Raw genomic sequence first — 21,127 nt, 5'->3', positions numbered from 1 at the left:
GCAGGCAGCAGCGTGTGGTGCTTTGTGCCCGCTGGAGCGTGGGGCCTGAGCCAGAATGGGCGGGAGCAGAACCAGCCGGGCACACCTGACGCGCCAGCCGCCCTCCAGGCCGAGCGCCGCGAGCAGCTCTGACACCAGGACGGTCACGTGTGCCTTGAGCTGGGCAGTGTGGCCGCCGGAGGGACCTTGACAGGGACTCACCGCACGGGAGAGGGGGAAAGGGAGAACCCTGTGGACGATGCCGTGGCGGTCGAGGAGGAAGAGAAAAGGCAGGAGCTAGAGCAGAGCTGTGGCGAGAAGAGGGGGCCCTGGTGCAGGCTCGGGCCTTGGGGAGAGCCCCAGATAGTAACGGGGGGGCCTGCAGGGGCGAGCAGTGCTGCTTTGGCAGCGCTGGGCAGGTGGGAGCCACCGCGGGCCCTGGGGCTCCGGGGCTGAGAGGGGAGAAGGCTCCTGGGGTGGGGAGCCGCCTGGTCTGTGCCCCACCCCCAGAACCACCTGCAGCGCCGCCCTTGCTGACTTGACGCCCTCCACACGGGGTGTCGTCTGAGAACAGTTGTGCCACTTGTCCCAACAGCAACCTAACATCAAACAGAAGTTTGTGGCCCTCCTGAAGCGGTTTAAAGTTTCAGACGAGGTACGAACCCTTACCCCAAGGTCGACGGTGAGTAGAACTTCCCGAGTCTCTTCCGGAGTCAAGAGTCCAGGACCTGAGGGAGAGGGCAGCTAGAAAGGGCTTTCAGCTCCGTGAAGAGGAAGCTGTAGCACCCAGGTTAGCGCCACCCTCCTCCGTGGGTATCAGTTTTGTTTCGTTTGAGCACCGCAGCAACAGCCTGAGAGGCGGGACCGCTCTCGGCCGGCGGCCCTGGGAACGAGAGCTGGCCGCTGCCGGGGCAGCCGGGGCAGCCTCTTCTCGGGGCTCTGGCAGCCCGCACCGGTGTCACAGGCTTCTCGTCCCAGCCTGGAAAGGGACGTTGCTGAGCGAGGGCGGCACAGGCAAGTGGGGCAGCCCGCGTGGCTCGTGGCCACCTGGGTTCCTCTGCCTGCTCCTGGCGAGGCCTCCTGGGGTCTGGCTCATGTCCCTGGGGGCAGGCCCGCAGGGCGGAGTGCGAGAGAGGCCCCATGAGGGCAGGCAGCCCCACCACCGCCCTGGGTCAGGATGGACCCCAGAAAGGACGCCTCTATGAGGGACACTGCGCCTGTCCCCTCAGGGGACGCGTCCAGGAGGGACTAGGGGTCCCCCGAGTTGTTACCAAGAATAACCCCAAGCTCAGAGTTCTTTCTTTTGCCCAACAGGTGGGCTTTGGGCTGGAACACGTGTCCCGGGAGCAGATACGAGAGGTGGAGGAGGACCTGGACGAGCTCTACGACAGCCTGGAGATGTACAACCCCAGCGACAGCGGCCCTGAGATGGAGGAGACGGAGAGCATCCTCAGCACCCCAAAGCCCAAGCTCAAGTGAGCGCCAGAGCTCTGTCAGACCATCTCCCACCACCTCGCCCCTCGGGCCACAGCAGTCTCCCAACCTCCCCCCCACACACATGCCAGGGAGTCTTTGTTCCTCATCTTTGTCTGGGCAGAGACCACGGTTTTGGCCTCTGACTGACAAGTCCCACAGGACTCTCCTGAAATCCTTTGGTGCACCCCGACTTCCCAGCCCCCACTGTGCCCCTCCGTACCAGCTCTACCGCACCCTCACGAGCGCCTCTCCCGCCATGGCGGCCGCTGACCCTGGCTGTGCTCCTTCACCGCAGGCCCTTCTTTGAGGGGATGTCGCAGTCCAGCTCACAGACGGAGATCGGCAGCCTCAACAGCAAGGGCAGCCTCGGCAAAGACACCACCAGCCCTGTGAGCAAGACCGTGGCTCTGGGGGTGGGGGACAGGGGCCCCCGCTTGGGCCCTCTGCACTCGGCTCGCTCTGTGTCCTCCACTGTCTCATCGTTGGTCCGTCCTGGCTGCCTGCATCTAGTCCTCGCGGGGAGTTGAGTTCTCTGACGACATGGCCGTGCTGGTCGGGTGCTCTCCGTGGTCCGCCAGGGCGGGGGCCTTCCCTCCCAGGACTCGGGGCTGCAAAGCCTCCCCCTCGGAGCCGGAGCCAGCGCCCGCCAAGGCAGCAGGGCGTGGTGTTCTGCCAGTGGGGCTGAGTTGGCGCCCTGCTGGGGAGAGAACAGCATGCAGGGCAGGACGCTCCCTGGGTCTGTTCAGGAGGCAGTACGAAGCTTTACGCACCCGGGGGGTAGTGCCCTCAAAGACTTTAGGGTCCCATGTGCTGGCCTCCATTTTGCCTGGGCAGCAAGAGATTCCCTAGCTGTCTACTGTCGCTCCCCGGCGCGGGTCAGAGGCAGAAACAGCTTCTCTTTGAGCACTGCAGTGCAGAAGACAGGTGACTTCACGGCTCTGGAAGGTCCAGTGCCTTTCCTGTAACCTAAAACGAGCCCTCTTGTTCTTGCTACTGTAACAGAGAAACACAACTCTCCCAGCAAACAGGTATTGTGAGGAAATGGTGAGGATGTGAGGTGTGCTCTGACAGGGCAGGTGAGTGATGACACGAGGGCGCTGCCCGGGCGGGCGCAGCTCTGTGTGTCTGGAAGGGCTGCCAGGCCCGAGTCTGCAGACTTGAGGGGCCTCAGGCTGCCTTACTGCCTGCTGCCGCCAGGTGGGGCTGTTCTCCACCTTATCCCCCTGAGCGGTGAAGTCGCGGCAGCTTCTGGCTTAAGACCCTCAGCACCAAGTGGTGGTAGTGAGGAAATGGGGCACGGGAAACTGCACCCCACACTGAAAATGCTCCACAGCGAAGCCCAAGGCCTCCTGCCTGCAGGCCCTGCCCTCTCAGCCATTTTCCAGCCAAGCTGGTGACATCTGAGAGGTTAGAGAGGTTGTAGTTGTTCTTTCTCACAGGGCTGCTGGCCCTGATGGACCATTACTGTCCGTATGGGCAAATCACTGACAGTAGAACCATAATCCTTCCCCGATGTAAATACAAGGAACGCCTCTTCTGGAAAGAAACGGCTAAGGAGGACAGCCACGGGGTGGTGGGAGCGGCGCTGGGCTCTACTACAGCCAGTGCGCCGGGTGGTCAGCGGAGGTGACGCCCCAGAGGCGCCTGGTCTGGCACGACACGGGAGATGCTCGGGACCGTTACTCACTTTATACTGGGTCATGAGAATTTGTAGGTTCTACTTTCGTTTCAGTTATATGGTTTAAAGCATCCAGTGAAAAAAGTCACAACGCCCCGAGTCTCCGGTGCCTCATCCCCAAGGTAAAGGTGCCGGCACAGGGCCCCTGAGCTCAAAAGTCAGTGGAGGCGCCTCGTGTTTGGGGCAGGAAGGCCTGGGCTGAGATCTGTGCTCTGGCGTCAGCCCTGAGCTGACTCGACGCCCGCCCGCCGCGACCGCAGCCGAGGGCCGTGCCCCAGCGCCGAGGGTGCGAGGGAGCCGAGGGCGCGAGGGAGCCTAGGGCGCGAGGGAGGCCCTTGCCGTCCTGGGCCGTGGGTCGGCGCAGCCTCCGCCTGGGGCTGCTGGGCTGGCCCGGTGGCTGCCTGGGGAGCGCGGCCCACACAGCTCAGGGCGCCCCTGTTGGGTGTCTCCCACGGCCAGTTAGGCGGGGCTCCTCAAATCCGCACACTCCGGTGTCTTTCTAGTGAGTCCTTCAAATTCTGGCTCCCTTGGCCCAACTTCAAACCCGCTTTGCTGGTTCTCTGTGCCGTTTCTATTCTGAAGAGCCGCATACGCCTTGATGTGGGTGTGGAACTTCGGAATCCTTTGGCGTGGAAGGGGCTTGCGGAACCGCAGAGCGAAGCGGTCTCAAGCGCAAAACCTCCGCGGGTACACGGAGGCGCCGGGCGCTGGCGAGGGCGCGGGCGCCTGCTGCTCGCCGCCCTCGATGCCGGCGCTGGGCCTTCTGTGGCTCTGTCTTCTTGCTCCCCCCAGTCTCAGAGGATTCCGTTTATCACTAGAACCAGTAGGAGTTTCTGCAGATATAAATTATTATAGTTGTGCTTTTCCCAAGACTTGTGCACACAGTGGCGACAACCTTTGCTTGTGAAGCAGATGGCCGCGTGCCCTGACGGCCCCAGGAGGCCGAGAAACATGGGTTCTCAGTCAGGACTGCCCCGGGGGTCACTGTGCCCGCGACACTGTCAGGAACTGCTAGAGACCGTGCTCCGTAACGCGGCAGCCAGAGACGGTCCCCTCCACCGAGTGTCACGCTGCACAGGCAGCCTGTGCCCGGGGCCACACCGCAGACAGGCGCAGCGACGACCCGCCTGGTGTTCCAGGGCCCTGGGGTGAGGAGGGCCTGGGTGTTTCTGGGAGCAGGGGTAGACTGGAGAAGCTCCGGTGGGGTTGACTGGAACATCTAGTCTGTGTTGAAGATCTTATTGGAAGTTGCAACTTCGCTGCGGCTGTCACAGGGTTGGAGGACAGACCACACAGCGTGAGAGCCTCCCAGCAGAGCGGGGTCACCACCACCCGGTCCCTGTAGGGCACGCGCAAGGCCTCTGCTATAGTGAGACCGAGCGGAGCAAAGTCCCCGCCGCCTCGGGGCGCCTGCGGCCCTCGGCTGTGTGGCTGACAGTTCTTCGCGCAGGCCGGCGTGAGTGAGCTCACGTGTGTTTGCAGGCAGCCTGCGCTGCAGGGCCTGAACCAGTCCATCTCACCTCAGGGGACACGGTCTGCTGAAGTAGATGAAAATATGTTAGCTTAGTCGTGCAAGGGACTTACACGCTGGTTCTCAAAGAAGTGATTTTTGCCCACCAAGGGGCATTTGGCAGTGGCCACAGACATACTTGGCAGTCTCCGGACTGGGTGGGGGAGGTCTGGGGGTTGCCACTGGCATCTAGTGGGTAGAGACCGGGGGTGCTCCTGAACATCCTCCAGGCATGGGTGGGTGCCCAGCAGAGAGTGTCCTCCCAGATGTCACTAGTGTCAAGGTGTGTGGAGGCGACAGTTTGGAGTCCGGCGTGGGCCCACTTTCGTAATCCTGGCTCACCAGCTTGCCAGGCGGCCCCGCAGCCGGCGGACCTGATATTCCTCAGTGCCGGGTGGTCCACTTTGAGTAGTCGGGCGGAAGTGGAATAGCCTGACCTTCTCTGACTCCCTGGCTGCGTAGGGACCAAAGCAACTCTCCGAGCCCAGCCCTTGCCTGCACCCAGGACCCACCGGCCTGCTCCTGGTGGTGTGTCCCACATATGGGGATCCGGCTCTACGTCTGCATGTGCAAAGCAGAGTCTTAATGTTGCGGGAGAAGCTGGTAGGAGTTAGGGACAAAGGGAGAATTAACTCACACCTCAAGGACTAGACGTTGGGTATCTTTGTACTTAGTATCTTCACTAAGAGTGTCCTAGATGTTCCTGCCAGGCAAAAAGCATGTGGCTACCGTGGGTTCCTTTAGTTTCAAAATGAAAGACTTGAACGCTGGCCCTCTTTATTCTCAGCAACGTCCAGCAAGCTGCAGAGGCGCCCTCTCCGCTGGCCGGTCCCAGGCCTCGTGGCCCGGCAGCCGCGGCTCCCGCCCGGGGCCTTTCTCAGAGTCAGGACTGCCGGGTTCTGCATCTCGCTGAGTTGCACAGCATAACCCACACCTCTGTGGCTTGCTTTCCACGAGAATATATTCCTTCCAGGGTGGAAACCCCAGCTGAGATGAAGCCTCTCAAGCGCCTGGGCACCCGGAGAGAAGCCCGGGCGGCAGCCCTGAGCTCTGGCAATGACTGATTACTGTAATTTTTGCAGATGGAATTGGCTGCTCTAGAAAAAGTCAAATCTGCTTGGATTAAAAATCAAGATGACAGCTTGACTGAGACAGACACCCTGGTATGTGTGGCAGCCCCGTTTCCGCTGTTTGAAGCAGTGTTTGCGCATTAGGGGTAAAGGGCAGAGCCCTCAGCCCCCGTGGGAAACGCCAGCCGCAGCTGTGCTTCCTGCGCGCTTTCTCTCCCGGACCCTCACCCTTAGAATGTAGCCCCCCAGGAGACAGGGCTGTTCTCCAAAGTCGCAAGCAAGGGGTGTCCCCATTCTGCCCTTTAATTAGACCCGAGCAAGTGGTAACTTGGGTGCTTTGTCCCTCTGTCACCCCCATTTACTTCTGAGAGGTGAGGGCAGTGTCTCCCTCCGAGCCCATACCTGCCCTCGCCCTGGCCGGGCAGCCCAGCACAGCCCCTGTCCATGGTGGGGGGGCGGGCCCGCCTCCCCCTCCTCAGAGCCCCGTGGGAGCTGCCTGGGTACTGACCAAACCCGAAGGAAATGGAACAAATCGTCCGGGTGCCCAGTTAAACAAGCACCAAACCCCACACCCATCTCCTGAACGACGGCACGAGCTGAGCCCTGAAAACGCCTAGAGCAGCGTTCGCGGCCTCTGCGCTCACGCCGCCCTCAGAGAGCAAGGCCGAGCGGCACTCGGGAGGCCGAGGGGGGCGGCGCTGCCCTTCCCCTGTGGAAATGGAGGCTGGATGGGGGGGGGGCGCCGCAGAACTGCACCGAACCCTGTCTGGGGGTGCGCGCCCCAGCCTCACCCTGAGACCTGTGTTCAGCCCGAGTGTGCAGTGAGGAGCTGGCGTGGGGCAGTGTCAGGCTTGATTCAGGCTCACGTGGAGCTGACTGCCCACTGCGCCCTGGGCTCCCCTCCTCGGAAGGGCCCAGTCTCCTCTTGCCTCACTTGTCCTACGGCAGTGGCCGTTTCGTAAGACGTGCCAGTCGAGTCACTGGCCGCTTAGAACCCGCCCTCCCGCCAGAAAGCCGGTCGTCAGCCGGGGCCATGGTGGGCGAGCGGCAGCGCTGACAGCAGCCTGCAGGGCGGGCCCGGAGGGCGCCACTTCCCAGCCAGGCGACAGAGAATGGCCCGCTCCTCCGCGTGGAGGTGAGGGGCCCCCAGCTGGTGGCTGAGTGGGCAGCAACCTCGCGGCCTCCCTCCTCCTGACAGGAGATGACTGACCAGGACATGTTTGGCGATGTGAGCACAAGTCTGGTCGTGCCAGAGAAAGTCAAAACTCCCATGAAGTCCAGCAAGACAGATCTCCCCGGCTCTGCCTCACCCAGGTACTCGGCTCAAGGCGCCTCCTGAGGCGGGGTGGCGTTCAGGGCCGAGCAGCCGGCACAGGCTGCGGCCCACGTGGAGGGTTCCTGGCTTCGGGCCGAGAGGCTGGCGTGGCCTCGGGGCCGGCGGGCTGCTCACCACCTCCCCGCCTCTCGCAGCAGAGTGGACGGAGCACACACCCCACGGCAGAAGAGGAGCGCCCCCCTGAAGGAGCGGCAGCTCTCCAAGCCCCTGAGCGAGAGGACCAACAGCTCCGACAGCGAGCGGTCCCCGGACCTGGGCCACAGCACTCAGGTAGGCCGGCCCGCAGCCCTGGACCTCACTCTCTGTGTGGCCACCTTCAGGCCGCTGGGCGCACAGGAAAGGACTGCTGGGAAACCCCCAACGCAAGCCTTGAGGGCAGACTGAGTCAGGAGCCAGCCTGTTCGTGCGGATCACGAGTGTGAGCTGGGCACCGGGGGCAGCCCCCCCTCCAGCTTGTCCTGCCGCCCTGCCTGCGGCGGGCCCGGGGCTGAGAATCGGGGTGCCTGGCGACCTGCTGGCCTTCGGCGCTGCTGCGGGTCGGCCGGGGATAGGAGCGCAGAAGTTGGAGTGTCCTGAGGGTCAGCAGAGGGATTTCGCTAAGCTGACGTCCCTCACACGACTGCTGTTCTCAGGCTGACAGCAAGTTTGCTCATTTACCTGAGGGGAAAAAACATTGAGAGAAAAGTCTGTGCCGGTGTGGTTCTGCGGTTCTGCATCGGGCACTATCACGGCGCCGACGGAGAGCCCGACTACTCAGCCCGGTGCCTGGGGCACGGCGCTGCCCGTCAGCCCCTGCCCGTCAGCCCCTGCCCCTGGAATGCCTCGCTCCCCGTGAGGGCCGGCTCCGGGCGGCCCTTCCTGCCGTTCTGCTCTCCTCATTTCTCGCCGTCGCCCTCGCCTTCACGCCTGTGCCTCTCGCTCCCCTCGGGCCGGCCCTCCCCCAGTGGCCGCCGTGGCTCTGCCCTGCCCTGTGAATGTTCTCTGAGGCCCTCCGCTTCTTCAGCGTCCTCCTCTCCGTTTTGGCCTGGCCAGTGGGCCCCTGGCTCCCTTCCTGTATAAACACCTCGTTTCTGCTCTCCCTGTGCGCCCAGAGCCGCCTACCTGCTAGGGACTTCGCTCACCCCCACGCCCTGGCAGCCCTAGTGAACATGGTCACCCCTGCAGATTCCACGAAAGGTGGTTTATGACCAGCTGAATCAGATCCTGGTGTCAGATGCGGCCCTCCCGGAAAATGTTATCCTCGTGAGCACCGTCGACTGGCAGGGCCAGGTAAGACTCGCGGCCTAGGGAGAGGTGCTGGGGAGCAGGAGACACCCCAGGTGTGTGCTGTGCCGCTTGGGGCGACGGGAGCAGGCACTGAGCCCTTCCTTGCGTCCTGTTTCCCGCTAAACTCCGGCTCCAGGCCCCGCCCCGTCGCTGCCCCGCCTACCGGACGCCAGGCGCTGCCTACCTTCTCCCCACTGCGCCCTGGAAGGAAGCAGGAGCAGTGCTGGCCTGCCTTCTTCCTTCGCAGCACAGCAGAGCGAGGGCACCTTGAGCAGTGCCGTGTGCTATAAAATGCCCGCGACCAGCCTGGGTCTCCGGGAAGCGCAGCCCCACACTCCCCTGCTCCCTGCCCACCGCCTAGACCTGGCCTAAGGCTGCGCCCCCTGCCGGGATGTTGGGCCCTAAGCGCCTGAGCCTTCTTGCATTCCGGGGCAGGCCACCATGTGGGGTCTGGCCCGCCCTCGCTCGTGGCCAGAGACCTGACTGCCTGGCTTTAGCCTAGAGCCAGGGGGCCCCACGCGTGCTCACCTGCCCCCTCCCCGCCCTAGTACGTGGCGGAGCTGCTGCAGGACCAGCGGAAGCCTGTCGTGTGCACCTGCTCCACCGTGGAGGTCCAGGCCGTGCTGTCCGCCCTGCTTACCCGCATCCAGCGCTAGTAAGGACTCCAGCTCCCCTCTGCGCACCCCCATCTCCCCGCCCCGGCTTCCAGGTCGTGAGAGACCTCTTGACTTCAGACCAAGAACCCATGGTCAGCAACACAGTGCTTGACGGCTGTGCTGGCCCCGGAGCGCCCGGGCCACTCTCCTGCCCACCTCTCCCCACCTGGGCCCACCATCTTCCTCAGCCCATCAAGAAGTCCGAGGAGGGAGCCTAGGCTTTCGCAGCGCCCTTTCCCCCGTCTCCTGAACTAGACCATGCTGCGTGGTGTCCTGTATCAGACCTTGCCCTCCCCAGGACCTCCTGGAGGGGCTGCGAGTCCCCTCAGACCTGCTCACAGGAGAGAGAAGCCCGGGCCCCTGGGCGCCGGCACCCATGCCCGCCACTGGCCTCAGCCTCAGCCCGGCTCTCTGTGAGGGCGGCCTCCCTCCACCTGCATTCTCCCTCAGCTGCAAAAACACTGTGGCTGTCGCCTCTAGTATGCTGTTCACTGGCTTGTCCTTCGCCGGTGGGTTGTAGAAATCAAGTCAAGTCAGAATGCAGGGCCCGATCCTGGTGAACCTCCTGAGTGGTTTGACGCCCCCTTGCTCCCCAGCTGCAACTGCAACTCCTCCATGCCCAGGCCGGTGAAGGTGGCGGCGGTGGGCGGCCAGAGCTACCTGAGCTCCATCCTCCGGTTCTTTGTCAAGTCGCTGGCCAGCAAGACCCCCGACTGGCTCAGCTACATGCGCTTTCTCATCGTCCCCCTCGGTGAGCGGGGGCAGAGCCCGCTCTGAGGCAGGGCACGGCTGCGCCGGGGAGCGGCAGGCAGGGAGCCCGGCGGCCCAGGCCCGGCTCTCCCCTCCCTGCTCACCTTCTCTGGTCTCGCACCCGCCAGGTTCTCACCCCGTGGCCAAGTACCTGGGCTCCGTCGACAGTCGATACAGTAGCACCTTCCTTGACTCTGGCTGGAGAGACCTGTTCAGTCGCTCGGAGCCCCCCGTGTCAGGTAATGGCCCCTGCGGGGACCGAGGCCCAGTGTGCTGCTGGGTGCGAGCCGGCCGGGCGAGGGCAGCTTGCTGCTGCGCCTGTGACTCCGGCCTCCTGACCACTGGCCTTCAGAAGGTCTGTACAGCCCTTCCGCAGGCCGGGGTAGGCGCTGCTCTCTGCTCTGCCCTGCACACGGGCAGGCCCTGGGAGGAGGGGAGGCTGCAGCTAGCTGGGAGATGGAGGATGAGGGACTGAGAAGGGCTGCATGCAGCCCACTGGCAACTGGGCAGCGCGGCGCTGACCCTGTCTCTCTGAAACTACAGCAAAGATGGCAGGGTCCTCTGGGTGGCGCCATGCAGGGGCCAGTGGCGTGAGCAGAACCAGGAGCACGGCGGCCTGGAGAGAGGGCCGAGCAGGACTGGGGCAGTTTGGCTCATGGCTCCTTGGCCGCCCACCAAAGCTCTCCAGAAACTTCTCGCTCCAGAAGAGGCCCCCCAGCAGGGCTTCGGGCCCGCCTGCTGCCGCCAGCGGACGGTTCTCTCTCGGCTTTATCTGCAGAGCAACTGGACGTGGTGGGGCGGGTGATGCAGTACGTCAGCGGGGCGGCCGTCACCCACCAGCTGCCCGTGGCCGAGGCCATGCTGACCTGCAGGCACAAGTTGTGAGTTCGACTCGGGGCTTCGTGGAAAGGGGTGGGTGGGTGGGCGGATAAATCTTGAGCTGTCTGCTTTTTCACATTTCCCCCTCCTGACACCGTTTCCCTTCGGGGGAGCCGGAGAATGTGAGAAACGGTGCATTTTTTTTTTTTTTTTAATAATATAACAGTTTATTTTTACATCATTTTGTATCTTGTTTCCATCTCAATTGTCATCCCGCGGGTTTCCCATCACCGAGTCACCCGTGTGCCACCACCATAGTCCCGTGCATTTCCCTCCCCACCTCTCTGTTTTTGATCCCATTCCCCACTCCACCCCCACAAAATGTCTCCGATATATGGCTGTTCATTATTTTTGTTATTTTCTCGCCTGGTCCATTATACTCCTGCTATGAGTGAAACCATCCGGTATTTTTCTTTCTCTCTCTGGCTTATCTCACTCAGCATGATCTTTTCCAGCTCCATCCAAGTTGCTGCAAAAGACATGTGGAGGAACGGTGCATTTTTAATCTGCATCCATCCTTCCTTACCCTGGGCCTGCCCACCCTCATGGGTGCCCTCATACAGAGAAACCCACCCTCAGGGCTGAAATCCCGCCCTGGAAGCAGGGACAGTGTGTGGCGTTGGTCTCATGGCTCCTGGCACCCTCCCGAGATAGGGAACGAGGCCGTGTGGGGTCTGGTTTCTCCTGAAACCACAGCAGAACAGAGAAGCCCATGGCCCCCACTCCTGCGCCGTCTTCCGCTAACTGTAAAGCCATCCTGTCTCTCCCGACAGCCCCGACGAAGACTCCTATCAGAAGTTCATCCCCTTCATTGGCGTAAGTACCACCTCCCCACACCTCTGAACCCCACCCCCATTCCTGGCCTGTCTGTTGTCTCCCTCACCCCGTAAATATACACAGGTAAGACTCATTTCCACAGTAGTTCTCATCAGCGGTGACTTCGCCTCAGGTTCCATCTGGCAGTGTCTGGAGACCTTCGGGTTGTCAGAGCTGGAGGTGTGGGCATTGCAGGTGCTAGTGGGCAGAACAGGGGTGTGCCGAATGTCCCACTAGCACAGGACAGCACCCACAGAGCCCCAAATCCCAGCTATACGGAAGCGCATGGTGCCTGAGATAGCACAGGTCTGCGCTGCTCCCCCCACGGCCGCTTTTCCAGAACCATGGAACTCCCCGATCACCTCTCGTACGTCACATGCATGTGCAGAGCCCAGGGTCAGGGACAGAGCGGCCTCGGAAATGCTGGCAGGTGCCGGCATCCTGAAGAGACGTTCAGGAGACCCTAACGACCCACCCTGAGGTGAAGTCTGCCTTCCTTCTCCTAATGGGGGACATTCAGCAAGGCCTTTCCAGGGAGACCTCTTGGATGGCTTCAATGTCAGGTGGTTCTGGCCTTTAGCAGTGGCCGGGCCACAAGCCAAGACCCAGCGGGAGGGGCACCAGAGGGGCAGAGCTGCCTCCACTCTCCAGGCACTCAGATCCCCCCTGTTTTTCCTACAGCTCCTGTTTTTCCTACAGCCTCTTAGGGTCTCTCCCAGCTCCCAGGGGCAGGGCCATGTGGCAGGTGGAGTATAAGCCCTCTGTCCCTCTCCTCTGCTCACCCCAGATTCTGAGCTGCTGCTCACGCCTGGCCCTGCCTCCCCCTTGGCCACGCCATCAGCACCCGTTAGCCTCAGAGCTGCTCCCCTGGCTACGATGGGGTCCGCCCCAGACCTTGGTGAGGGCTGGCGGTTTGATTCACATCTTCGTGGAGCCGTGGCTTGCTGCCCACTCTGGCTTTGCAGCTGAGATACATATTTAAACATCAAAAATTTGAACAAAGAAGCTGGCAACTTCATTGATGCCAGGGGAGCCAGAAAAGGGGCCGTCCAGTAAGTCAGTGTCAGTGTGTTACTTTCCTGAAATAGAGTAAGGATGCCTGGAGAATGGGACAGCAGTGTGGCCGGGGAGGCCTTGTGGGCACCGTCAGGGCATAGTCTCCACTCCATGCCCGTCCTGAGTCCATGCCTCCTTCCTCGTGCTGTCGCCAGGCGTGAGGCCCCAGGCAGCCAGTCCACGGGGCTCACCTGTCACTTGGAGCCACGGTAGCCAGCCACTAGCTGTGCCCTTTTCTGGCCACTGGAGGGCCCCCTGTCGCCTTCCCAGAATTCTGTATGGGGAATACGAAATTGACCCTACTGCCAGTTGGGGGTGGGGCTGGACCACCTTCTCATCCACTCCTCCTGGTGCAGGAGGCCTGAGGGGAGAGCTGGTATCAGCCCAGGGCAGGTGCTGTGCCCACGTGCACAGGCAGGCCCTGCCAGGCGCTCCCGCCACGCCCCCGCCGCAGCCGGCTCTCTGGGGACACGAGGAGAAGGCTCCTGCCCCTGCCCCTGCCCGTCGCGTACAGGAAGTGAGGTCGGACACTAACACGTCTCCTGCCTTCATTCAAGGTGTCTTTGCCCCCTTGAGGATTCTGCACAGGTTTTTTCACTTCTCCGGGCTGCTCTGGGTTTGCCAAGATTCTAAAAGTCTGTGCACAAGTAACGCGCAGTAACGCCGCTGCGCCCGGCCCCCTGTCCCCTCTGTTAGGCCCCGGCCTAACGCAGTGTCTCCTTCCCGCAGGTGGTGAAGGTGGGTCTGGTTGAAGACTCGCCATCCACTACAGGTGAGCCTGGCCCTTCATTTCGGGTGGGGCTTTTCAGTTGCAGACTCAGAAGTGAAAGCCTTGGGTGTCCTCAGTGAGGGCCCAGTGGGAGCAGGAAGACCGTGAGCACCCCGCTCCCCAGTTGCAGGGGGGCAGGGACAGCGGGACTGAGGCCCGAGGACAGGAGCACCTGGAGCAGAGAGGGGGCCCCTTGGTTTTCTGCCACCGGTGGGTCAGAATGGCTTCCCAACCAGCTGATCTGCCCTCCCGGCAGGTGACGGGGACGATTCACCCGTGGTCAGCCTCACTGTGCCCTCCACGTCACCGCCCTCCAGCTCCGGCCTGAGCCGAGACGCCACAGCCACCCCTCCTTCCTCCCCGTCCATGAGCAGCGCCCTCGCCGTGGTGGGGTAAGGCCCGCGGCCTTTCTGCCCGCCCGCCCGCCCTGGCTGGGGCTGCTCTGACTTCTGTCAGCCAGCCTGGTCTGGCAGCGACCGGCACACCGGTTCAGAAGGGAGCGGGCAGGGGAGCGGGCAGCGAGAGCCCTGGTTGGGCGCCCGGGAAGGTGCGGCCGCCTGGCCACCCCCACCCGCCCCTTTTCACTCTGAGGGGTCTCTGCTGGCTCCCCGGGAGGGCGGGGCGGGAAGGAGGAGACGGCACCTTCACGCGCTCCAGGGGCCTCCCGGGCCCCGGCTTCTGGGGAGGCCTGGGGTTCGGTCCTCCTCTCGACCTCCTTTTCCATCCCGTCTAAGCTGTTTTCTAACAGAACTGCTGAAACCAGGCGGGCGGGAATGCCAGGCGCCTCCGTAGCCTGTGTGCCCGCTGTCTGACGCCTCCTCTCAGAGAGACATCAGCCCTCCCCCGAGCAAAAGTCATGCCTGCCTGGAAGCGCCACAAACACGAGGCAGCGCGTTGGCTCTGGGCCCGCTGGGCCAGCACGCGCGGCCCCTGCCGGCTGGGCAGCTCGGCTGACCAGGCGCTGCACACGCCGCTTCCCTCAGCCTCCTGTGCCAGTTTGGTCCCCTCCGGCGTTGCCACCACCCGGCTTCGCCCTCCGAGGCCAACCGGCCACCACCGCTGGAGCTGGTTCCCAGCCGCCTCCTCGCCCCGCCGCACACGCCCCAGCCCGCGGGCCCTGTGCCGGGGAAGTGAAGGGCCCCCCCCCCCCGTCTCCCACAGGAGCCCCAACAGCCCCTACGGGGACGTGATCGGCCTCCAGGTGGACTACTGGCTGGCCCACCCCGGGGAGCGGCGGCGGGAAGGCGACAAGAGGGACGCCAGCTCCAAGAACACCCTCAAGAGCGTGTTCCGCTCGGTGCAGGTCTCCCGCCTGCCCCATGGCGGGGAGGCCCCGCCCTCTGGCACCATGGCCATGACCGTGGTCACCAAAGAGAAGAACAAGAAAGGTGCGTGACGAGCTCTAGAAGGGACTTCAGAGGCGTTTGGATGCGGAGCCGCGGCCCGGGGAGGGCGTCCCAGAGCAGCGCGGTGGCGGTGGGGGGGCTGAGCCTGGGGAGCAGGGGAGGAAGGACGCGTTCTGCAGATCCCCTCCGTGTCCAGAAGAGGGGCCCCTGCGGGGCCGGGGGGAGCGGGGGGCGGTCCGGAGACTGAGGCTTTCCCCTTGCTTTCCAGTTCCCACCATCTTCCTGAGCAAGAAACCTCGAGAAAAGGAGGTGGATTCCAAGAGCCAGGTCATTGAGGGCATCAGCCGCCTCATCTGCTCGGCCAAGCAGCAACAGACCATGCTGAGAGGTACCGGGGCGTGGGGGAGGGACACACCCCAAGGGGCCCTGGGGCAGGCCTAGCAGCCCTGGTCACCCCTCCTCTCTCTCCCCAGTGTCCATCGACGGAGTCGAGTGGAGCGACATCAAGTTCTTCCAGCTGGCAGCCCAGTGGCCCACCCACGTCAAGCACTTTCCAGTGGGACTGTTCAGTGGCAGCAAGGCCACCTGAGGGTGCTGCCTCTGGCCACACTCCCGCCCGGCACTGCCACCAGCCTCGCCGCCTGCGGGCAGGGGGAGGCCGGCAGGCCCCGCCACGTCCCCTGTCCCGGCCCTGCGGCCTGCCTCTCCCTGCCGTCCTGAAGGACACTGCCACTGGGGCCCGCTCCCCGCCCCGGGCCCCTTCCTGCTCCGCCCCTTCCCGGCTCCTGGGGCATGTTGATTTTGCCTTCCGGGCCTGCCTGGACTGGGTCCTCGGGGCCTGCCTTCACCTGCGTCCAGCCCTTTCCCCAGGCGATGCCATTTCTCCTCCTGGAAAGGGGAAGCCTGGAATCCTGGCCTCGCCCTCCTGCCACTGGGATCCCTCATGTTTTTGTTTTTTCCTAAAGCCCAGCTGCCAGATCCTACTCAGCCTGAACCCCACAGGGGACACAGGCATGTGGGCAGGCCACTTCCACCTGCGGGGTTCTCACAGCGAAAGGGCAGCTCCCCGCCCCAGAACAGCTTCCAGGGCAGTGCCGCACACTCCTGGGAGGGAGGGGCCTTCCCGGCCTTCCCTGCACGGCTTCCTCAGCCCCCGCAGGCCTGTCGGTGTCCTGGGGGCCTGCGGTCTCTTCCGTTCTCTGCACAGCCATCCTCTTGTGGGCCCCTGAGACTGGCCTGGACACAGGTCCCCGTCTTGTGACGCGCCTCGTGGACGACTCCGCCCCTCTGCCCCCCACCCCCAGCGCAGCTCTGCCGCCCCCTGAAGTGGCACTCGGGGCCGGGGCAGACGCCCACCCTCCGCGTGCGGGTGGCCCTGCTCCCTGGCCCACTGCCTCTTCTGGCCTGTTCCTCCCGCCTCGCTCCTGGGCCCCGGCCCGGCTGAGAGCCCACCCACCGGCCCAGGCTCGGCAGGCTCTGTCCCCTCGTTCTCACCGCAGGCTAGGGGCCCGGGGCCTGAGCCCGCCAACCTCCTCGACCTTGACCGTCAGAGCTCTCAGGAGAGGCTGCGCCCGTGGGGCCAGGCCTTGCTGCCCCCCACCCGCCCACACCGCCAGGGCTTCACGTTGCCCTCTCGCCCTTTCTGGAAGTTTTTGCACAGAACTTCATTTTGAAAAGTATTTTTCTCATTCTCCATACCTCCCCCAAACTCCTCCAGCCTTTACCCCCGCCCAGCCCTGCCGGCCAGTGTCTCCCGGGCTGGACTGCTCTCAGGCCGGAGGGTGGGGTGGGCGGAACTGAGTGATGTCGGGTTTTTCATTCAAATAAACTGGTGATTTCTTACCACCTAGCAAGCCTTGGGCCTCTGCCTCTCCCTGGGACCAGCCCCTTAACCAATACAGCCAGAAGCAACTAGGGACAGGCCAGAAAGAAGCAACTGCCATTTCTTAACCACGGAAGAGAGGTGTGAGTCTTGCCCAGGACGAGACCGTTCCCGGAGGCGCCGTCGAGGGGCTCTTTCCTGCTCCTTAACTGGTCTACACTCGGCCACTGCTCCCTGCCAGCCCTGCTCTGCTGCGCCTCAGCACACCCCACGCCACGGCCTCCGACGTGCCCAGGTAGGGGCTTGCAGGGCGTCTTCGTCCACAGAGGCGTGGCAGGCCAAGGACGCGGCTGTCTCTGGCTGGCCACGCCAGATGACCTCACAGAAGGGGGTCCGGGGACCCCGCACGCCGTGCTCGCAGGCCCTGAGGCTGGAGAGTGGAGATAGCCCACCTGCGCCCCACATGGGCGCAGCCCGCGAGGTCTGGAAAGTGTCCCAGAAAGGCCGTCTACACGCGTGTTGCTGAGCGAGGCGGACACTCGGCTGGGGGGACTCGCCAGGCCAGTCAGGCGGGGCGGGTAACTAGGGAGGGGTGAGTGTTGCGGGCCCCACTTAGGCCCGGAAGCAGCCCTGAGGGCCTCCCTGGGCCGGCTGTGCCAGCGGGCGGGAGACACGCTCCGCCCACCCGGCTGCGGCGACCAGCACCCCCATCCCGCCTTCTGCCGGCCTCACCCTCTGCCCCTGTGAAGGGCCCTCGGCTCCAGAAGGCCGCCCGCCACACCACGCCTGTGTCCCCACAGCAAGGCTCTTCCAGGAGTTGCTCAGACTACGACTCCGGTCCCCCTTCGGCCTCCTCTCACCGCTCAAGTCCCTTACCAGGACCGGGGCAGAGCCACGGGCAGTCCTGACCACAGCAGCCTGCGATGGCCGCATCCTGCTGGCCTCCCGTCCCCGCTCGGCTGTGGCCAGCACTGGGCGCTGCTTCTGCCCCGCTGCCTGCTCGCTCTCGGCCCCTCACTGTATCGCGGGGTCACCATGGGGGCCCCCGGCGGCCTCCCCACGCCTGCCTGCAGCATGGCAGCTCCTCGCACACAACTCCTCCTCCATTCTCTGGCCTCTGAGAGCAGAAGCTGCACTCCTGGGTGCCGCCGATGCCCCACGCCGCCCGCCGTCAGGCAGCCTGGCCGGCCTCCTCGCCCTTTCCACAGCTGCTGCTTTGTCAGGTCGAGTAACCACTTCCGAATCTGCTTCCACCTCTCTTCCCACGGTCCGTTCACACACGGGCAGAGTCTTTGAAATGGTCGTCGGATTGCGTTGAGCTACTGGCGGGACTGTCAGCTTCCCATCTCCCTGGGCGTGGAACCCGACTCCTCTGAACCCACCGGCCGCCCACCCGCCTGGTGGAGTGCTGGGTCTCCCAGCTCACTGCCCCAGGGCCTTTGCACAGCCCCCCCGCCCCCGCCCAGCCTGCTCCCTCCCCTCCACCCACCTAGCGTGTCCCGCACTCCTGTTTTGGCCCTGACGTCACCGCCGAGGCGTGCTCTGCTCCCCGACTAGTGTCCCCTTGCCTTCTGTATTCTCCGTTCTAGCACATACTTGTGCGTGCCCACACCCCCAGAATGTTAGCACCGAGGAAACAGGCACCTTGTCACTCCCTGTCATGTCCTCGGCACCCAGGAACCCGCCTGGCTCATCACAGGTACACAGTACCGCTGCGCAGGTGTGCAGCTCTGGCTGCCGCCTCGGCCGCGCCCCGTCGCCCCGAGCAAGCAGACAGACCCGAGCCGGGAGGCGCGAGGGCGGGCGCAGGGACCGTGCCCAGGGTCCCAGTCACCTCAGTGGAAGATGCCCTGGGGAGAGGGCCCCCACTCTGGGGAAGCCCGGCCAGAGCAGAACGGACCAGGGCAGCCAGAGCACTGCGGGGCGGCGGGATCGCGGCCTCTTCTCAAGTTTTTCAAGACTGACACCTCGTGCCGCCTCGCCCACCCGCAGCTCGGTCATCAGCGTCCACTAGTTCGTGTTGCCCCCCGGGCAGTCTCCGCAGCGCACACAGCAGTAGGTCACCCAGCGTCTCATCTTTCCATCTGTGCTGCAGGAGCCGAGTCCCTTTCATGTAGCGGTGACAGTGGCACCTTCCTTACAGAGAGCAACAGTAGCTGGGGGTATGTGAACACACCTCTCTCCGGTCCCCCATCTGTGGGCCCGGGGGACTTCCATGGCTTCTTGGCTTTTGTGAGTAAGGCCGCAGTGAACGTGGGGTGTGTGTGACGTGCCCAGTTGATGCTTCCGGCAGAAGGGCTGCTGGGTCACGTAACAGCTCGTCTTGGGGTTTTGATGTTCCAGACCACTTTCCAAAATGACCGCACCAATGTCTAACCCCCAACATGCAGCAGGCCCCTTTCTCAAGCCTCACCAACACCTGTTAAGCTTCTCTGCCATCAGCTGTTCTCACAGGTGCAAGGTGCTGAGGTGTTCGCTCCTGTGGTTTTGATTTGCATTTGCTGAGTAGGTGAGGATGAACATGATTTCATATGTCTGGTGGCAGCTGGATATCTTGTTTTTGTAAAGATTTATTTATGCACACAAGAACTGGGGTACAGGTCAGAGGTGTGGGGGGTGAGAGGATTCACCAGAGACAGAGCAGGGAGCAGAGCAGGCCGACTGAAACACACTGCTGAGGGGAGCAGCGGGGAGACCAGAGGGGTCTGCTGCGCCCTGTGGGTCCCTCCCTGGCCGGGGACGGAACTCACGCTGCCGTGGCTGGTGAGAGAGTCAGGGCTGAGACTCAGCCCCTGCACTTCCAGGGTGCCCAGCCCGGCAGCCGGATCTCGTCTGGAAAAGCGCCTATGCAGACCTTCTGCCCATTTCTTCATTGGGCTTTTTGTGGAAGTTGACAGGTTCTTTACATAGCGTGGATAGTGTCCCCTTGTCAGACGTGTGAAGTGCAAGCGTCTCCTGTCCAGTCACCCGTCTTTTTCATCTGCTGACTCCTGCTGATGGCTGCGCAGCAGTAAGGCTGGCTGACGGCCCCACAGCCAGACACCGCGACATGCCGCCGCCTGGCAGTGCCTCCCCCTGTACAGGCCTTTCGAGTTTGCTGCCACCGGTGGCTCCTTTCCATCCCTCGCTGTTGGGGTGCAGTCCCCAAGGCCTCTCTGTCCTGAAGGCATCACGGTCCACAGGGCCTGTGTTGTCTGTGTATTTGACAGCTTGGGCCCTTGCGTCCGAGGCCGTAGCCCACTTGGAGGTTGTCTGTCTGTCAGTGTGAAGGCCGAGAGTGAGCCGGGCTCCCGCTTCTCGCGCGGCTGTCCGGCGGTGGAGAGCGTCTCTGCCGCCACGTGGGCACAGCTCCTCTTCCCGACTTCTGCCAGCGTGTGGGTTTACCCCAGGCTCCCCTTCCACTGGTCCAACTGCTGTTGTTTGTAGTCTGAAGTCTGCTAACGTGACGCCTCCGTTTTCTTTTTTTCCTCAAAATTGCTTTAGCCATTTGGCTCCATATAAATTTCTGGGTTTTTGTTTTTAGTTTTTTCCCTACTTCCTTGAAAAACATCACTGGACTTCTGGTATCACCTCGAGTCAGTGTTGCTGTGGTCGGACGCCCGCTCGCTCACGCGGAGTTGTGGCTCTGGCAGAAGGAAGGCCGGTGGCCCGCACACAGCTCCGGGCAGGCTTCCGTCTTCGTGGAAATGGTCGTCTGCTTCGGCTGCAAAGCTCGAACAAAGAGCTACTGTGTGCTGCTTGTCCTGTTCCTGCCTGGGCTAACAGGGTAAAGTAGTAGGGCACTTCTGGCAGAACCAATAAACTCATAAAATACTCATGTTACTGCTACCGGCGTCCATAGATTTTCCTCGGGTCTTTCCTCCGGTCCAGAGTCCCATCCAGGATCCGGGACTATGTTTACAGTCCTCTGGGCTGTGGCGTCTGCTCAGACCTCGACTGTGCTGGGCAGGACCAGTGAGGTATTCGTGGCCAGGGCCTGGCAGAGGCGTCGGGGGCCAGCTGTGACGTTGCTGATGGCCTCCCCTTCCCACAGCTGCTCCCCGGAAGCACAGCCCACGTGGGAGCGAGGCCCCCGCTCTGCACAGGAGGCTTCGGCTGGGTGCTCTGAAGTGGCTTTTCCATTGTGCGCTGCTGTGTCCAAGGACTGGCACGTCCCCGCTCTTGCAGCCACTGTCCCCCGGGCCTTCCCTTCCTGCCCGGCGGCTGCTGAGCGCTTCAGCTGGTTGATTTCATGGGCTGCACAGAGCCACCCCAGAAAATCCAGTCAGCCGATCTTTTCCTTACCAAGGAGAAAGCAAAGGGCTGCGACCTCACAAGTCCAGAAGCTCAAGGCCAGCCAGCCACCTAACTACTTACAGCTGCCCCAGGCCAAGAAGATGCCCAAAGGTAGAACGCTGCCCCCCCCGGCCCCCCAGCCTTAGAAGTGACACCAGGGCCCACTCTTGTTCGTGCCAGAAGCCCCTGCGTGGCTGTGTCAGCTCCACGGCTCCAGTCTGCACCTCCCAGCACCAGCTTCCCGAGTCAGCCTGAGCGCCTGGCCCAGCGGGCCAGCAGTGCCCTTGAACTCAGCCTTTGTCCTTGGGGCCTGCCCATCCTGGCCGCACCTGCACCCTCACCTGCCTCACCCTCACGGCCTCCAGGGCTGCTCTGGTTCTTCCACCCTCAGGCAGCAGCTCCTCCCCTCAGCCTCGGCCTTAGAGAGTCTCCTCCTCACCCTT

The 21,127-nt window shown here is 63.3% G+C and overlaps 1 protein-coding gene across 3 annotated transcripts in view; it reads left to right on the top strand.

Moving 5' to 3' along the window:
* PACS1 (phosphofurin acidic cluster sorting protein 1) overlaps positions 1-20,196 on the top strand; it is an 82,144-nt gene extending 61,948 nt beyond the window's left edge. The window contains exons 8-25 of one of the 3 annotated variants that reach the window (XR_001145480.1): positions 575-634; positions 1,294-1,454; positions 1,751-1,844; positions 5,726-5,806; positions 6,912-7,027; positions 7,187-7,319; positions 8,214-8,318; positions 8,864-8,970; positions 9,568-9,722; positions 9,850-9,960; positions 10,500-10,602; positions 11,374-11,416; positions 13,202-13,244; positions 13,498-13,633; positions 14,403-14,629; positions 14,856-14,975; positions 15,061-16,704; positions 19,933-20,196. Coding sequence is in view for 1 of the 3 variants with exons in the window: in XM_004682604.2 (XP_004682661.1) it covers positions 575-634; positions 1,294-1,454; positions 1,751-1,844; positions 5,726-5,806; positions 6,912-7,027; positions 7,184-7,319; positions 8,214-8,318; positions 8,864-8,970; positions 9,568-9,722; positions 9,850-9,960; positions 10,500-10,602; positions 11,374-11,416; positions 13,202-13,244; positions 13,498-13,633; positions 14,403-14,629; positions 14,856-14,975; positions 15,061-15,176 (1,914 nt within the window). In the remaining 2 variants the exon portion in view is untranslated. Of the gene's footprint in view, positions 1-574; positions 635-1,293; positions 1,455-1,750; positions 1,845-5,725; positions 5,807-6,911; positions 7,028-7,183; positions 7,320-8,213; positions 8,319-8,863; positions 8,971-9,567; positions 9,723-9,849; positions 9,961-10,499; positions 10,603-11,373; positions 11,417-13,201; positions 13,245-13,497; positions 13,634-14,402; positions 14,630-14,855; positions 14,976-15,060; positions 16,941-19,932 lie in introns of those variants that run through there. The other 2 variants (XR_001145479.1, XM_004682604.2) reach the window with 2 other exon arrangements.
* The last annotated feature ends 931 nt before the right edge of the window (positions 20,197-21,127 follow it).

Source organism: Condylura cristata, unplaced genomic scaffold, assembly GCF_000260355.1.
Source record: "Condylura cristata isolate star-nosed mole 26May11 unplaced genomic scaffold, ConCri1.0 scaffold00015, whole genome shotgun sequence".
NCBI lineage: Eukaryota > Metazoa > Chordata > Mammalia > Eulipotyphla > Talpidae > Condylura > Condylura cristata.
The sequence above is the reverse complement of the archived record's forward strand: the minus strand, read 5'-3'. Positions and strand labels throughout refer to the sequence as shown.